At 53.9% G+C, this 2,465-nt stretch overlaps 1 protein-coding gene across 1 annotated transcript; it reads left to right on the top strand.

The window, feature by feature from the left end:
- Positions 1–1,064: 1,064 nt before the first annotated feature.
- LOC125534210 (NDR1/HIN1-like protein 13) lies at positions 1,065–2,166 on the top strand. The gene has a single exon (XM_048697490.2). The coding sequence runs from the start codon at positions 1,132–1,134 to the stop codon at positions 1,933–1,935; it is 804 nt and encodes a 267-aa protein (XP_048553447.2). The 5' UTR covers positions 1,065–1,131; the 3' UTR covers positions 1,936–2,166.
- Positions 2,167–2,465: the final 299 nt, after the last annotated feature.

Genomic DNA, 2,465 nt, shown 5'->3' with positions numbered 1-2,465 from the left:
CTCGCGCCAACCAAACACAACGCTGAACGTTTGTGTCCGCCGGACCGATCCAAATGAACAAAAAGCGAACAAAAGCGTCGTCCGTTTGGGTCGGCCCGTTGGAGTTGCTCTTAGGGCATGTACAATGGTGGCATATGGATATATATGCCCCATGACAAAAAGTAATTTGAGGCATCTACATTTATTTTTTCTTCCCAATGCAAGCTACCACTGGTAGGCCTCGTTAAAAAATAGAAAACAAAGACTTTAGTACACATGCATCTCTACTTTTCATTCCAACCTTTTCAGCTTTTGTCACCGGACCACATTTTTTCTTTTCAAGCACCTGCCTCCTGAAGAGGATCCCGCTTCCCTATCCGAACCTACTTTACGTCATATCCGATCCTACATGGCATGTGAGGCATCACCTTGAGGCTATGCATGGTACATGCCCTTAGGGCATATACAATGGTGGCATATGGATACATATGCCTCATGATAAAAAGTAATTTGAGGCATTTATATTTATTTTTTCTCCCCAATGCAAGCTACTACTAGTGGGCTTAATTAAGAAAAGAAAAATAAAGACTCTAGTACACATGCATCTCTACTTTTCACTCCAACCTTTTCAGCTTTTTTCACCGGACCATATTTTTTCTCTTCAAGCACCCGCCTCCTGAAGAAGATCCCGCTTCCCTATCCGAAACTACTTTACGTCATATCCGATCCTACATGACATACGAAGCATCACTTTAAGGCTATGCATTGTGCATGCCCTTACAAACTTAGCTTAGTTGATCGAATGGCCCGAGTTTTACGTTTAAAAAGTCAAGTTGTTTCTTGAAACACGAGAAAAAGAAACGAAATCAAACGGCGGCAACTCCGACTCGCAGCCTCGTCTGGTCTCGTCTCAAAAGCAGCACGAAAAAGAAGTACGTAGCCAGGTTTGAACAGCGTGCGGCGACTGTTACCCGCGTGTCCCTTTCGGTTTCGTCTCCACGCGCTGCTACCTCCTCCAGTCTATACATAAGACCCAGCTAGCAGCTCATAAGCTCACACTCTTCTCTCGTGTCTCGTCTCCCCGATCGAGCTTCAGTCTCAGTTACACACCCACCTCGCAGTCGCAGGCGAGGCGACTCGGCAACTCCAACCATGGCGGACCGCGTCCACCCCGCGCCGCTGCTGCCACTCTCCACCCCACCTGCCCCGCCAACTGACAACAGCGACGCGGCCGCGGAGACCGCGCCGCTTCGCTCCGCAGCGGCGGCGCCGGGCGCGTCGTACGTCGTGCATGTGCCCAAGGACCAGGCGCTCCGGGAACCGCCCCCGGACCGCAAGCTCGCCGCGCGGCCGGCCCGGCGCCGCATGCTCCGCCGCGCCTGCTGCGGCGCGTGCTGCGCGCTCCTCCTCCTGCTCGTCCTCGCCGCGGCGTTCGTCGGCGCCGTCTACCTCGTCCTCCGCCCTAGGGCGCCCTCCTTCTCCGTCACATCCCTCTCCGTCGCCGGCCTCCTCGACCCCTCCCCCGCGCAGCTCGACGCCGCCGTGTGCGCGGACAACGGCGCCAACAGGAAGGTCGGCGTGGACTACCGCGGCGGCGGCGAGGTCAGCGTCTCCTACTCCGGCGTCCTCCTCGCGACAGGCCGCTGGCCGGCCTTCTACCAGGCGCCGAGGAACGTGACGCTGATCACGATGCCGCTCACCGGGAGGGACGGCGTGGTCGTGGCCCTCACGGACGATCAGAGGGGGCGGCTGGCGGAGCAGGCCGCGGCGGGCGCCGTGCCGCTGACGGTGGAGGCGCGGGTGCCGGTGCGGGTGAGGCTCGGGAAGGTGCTGCGGACGTGGACCGTGGACGTGTGGGCGCGGTGCGAGGTCACGGTGGACAGGATCGACGGCGAGACGACGGCCGCCAACAGGGGGTGCAGGGTCAAGGCCAAGCCGCTCTGGTGGTGGTGGTGATCGCCGGGGCAGCGTGAACACCATGCACGGAGGATCTTTGACAAGATCACGGTACCCGATCAATTCGATCGATTTACTACCGGTGAAGTGGATTAATTCGTGTGATGTGGAGAATTGTTTTTGGGGGGTGGGGGTGTGTGTAGATGCATGTATGCTATCTTGAAATTGTAGACCAAAACTAAATCAAACCCTGAACTTTGAATCCCGAAAATTGACACTCTGAACTTGTAATCTGGGTCTATTTTGGACCGCAGACCTATTTGGCACACTGGAAATACTACAATCCCGACTGAGATAACCTACTACTCTCACAGACAAGAGTTTGGGCCGGCCCACTATAACAAAGCAAGAATTCGTGAGGTCTAAAAAATGTCCGTGCATTTCTAAAATTGTCCAAAAGTTAAAACAAAATGTTCCTGTTTTCTATTTCTGGCAGAAATTCAATTCCTTTTGTGTTTTTCAGAAAATATTTGGAATTTTGAAATTCTATTCGCATTTTTAAAACTGTTCGTGGTTTTACAAAATCAAGA

Source organism: Triticum urartu, chromosome 2A, assembly GCF_056163025.1.
Source record: "Triticum urartu cultivar PI428250 chromosome 2A, HENAU_Tu73, whole genome shotgun sequence".
In the NCBI taxonomy this organism is placed as follows: domain Eukaryota; kingdom Viridiplantae; phylum Streptophyta; class Magnoliopsida; order Poales; family Poaceae; genus Triticum; species Triticum urartu.
Note: the sequence above shows the minus strand (reverse complement) of the source record. Positions and strands in the feature narration are given on the sequence as shown.

What these genes read in the sequence shown, in the direction of transcription:
- LOC125534210 (XM_048697490.2), top strand. Translation starts at nt 1,132, where the DNA reads ATGGCGGACCGCGTCCACCCCGCGCCGCTGCTGCCACTCTCCACCCCA.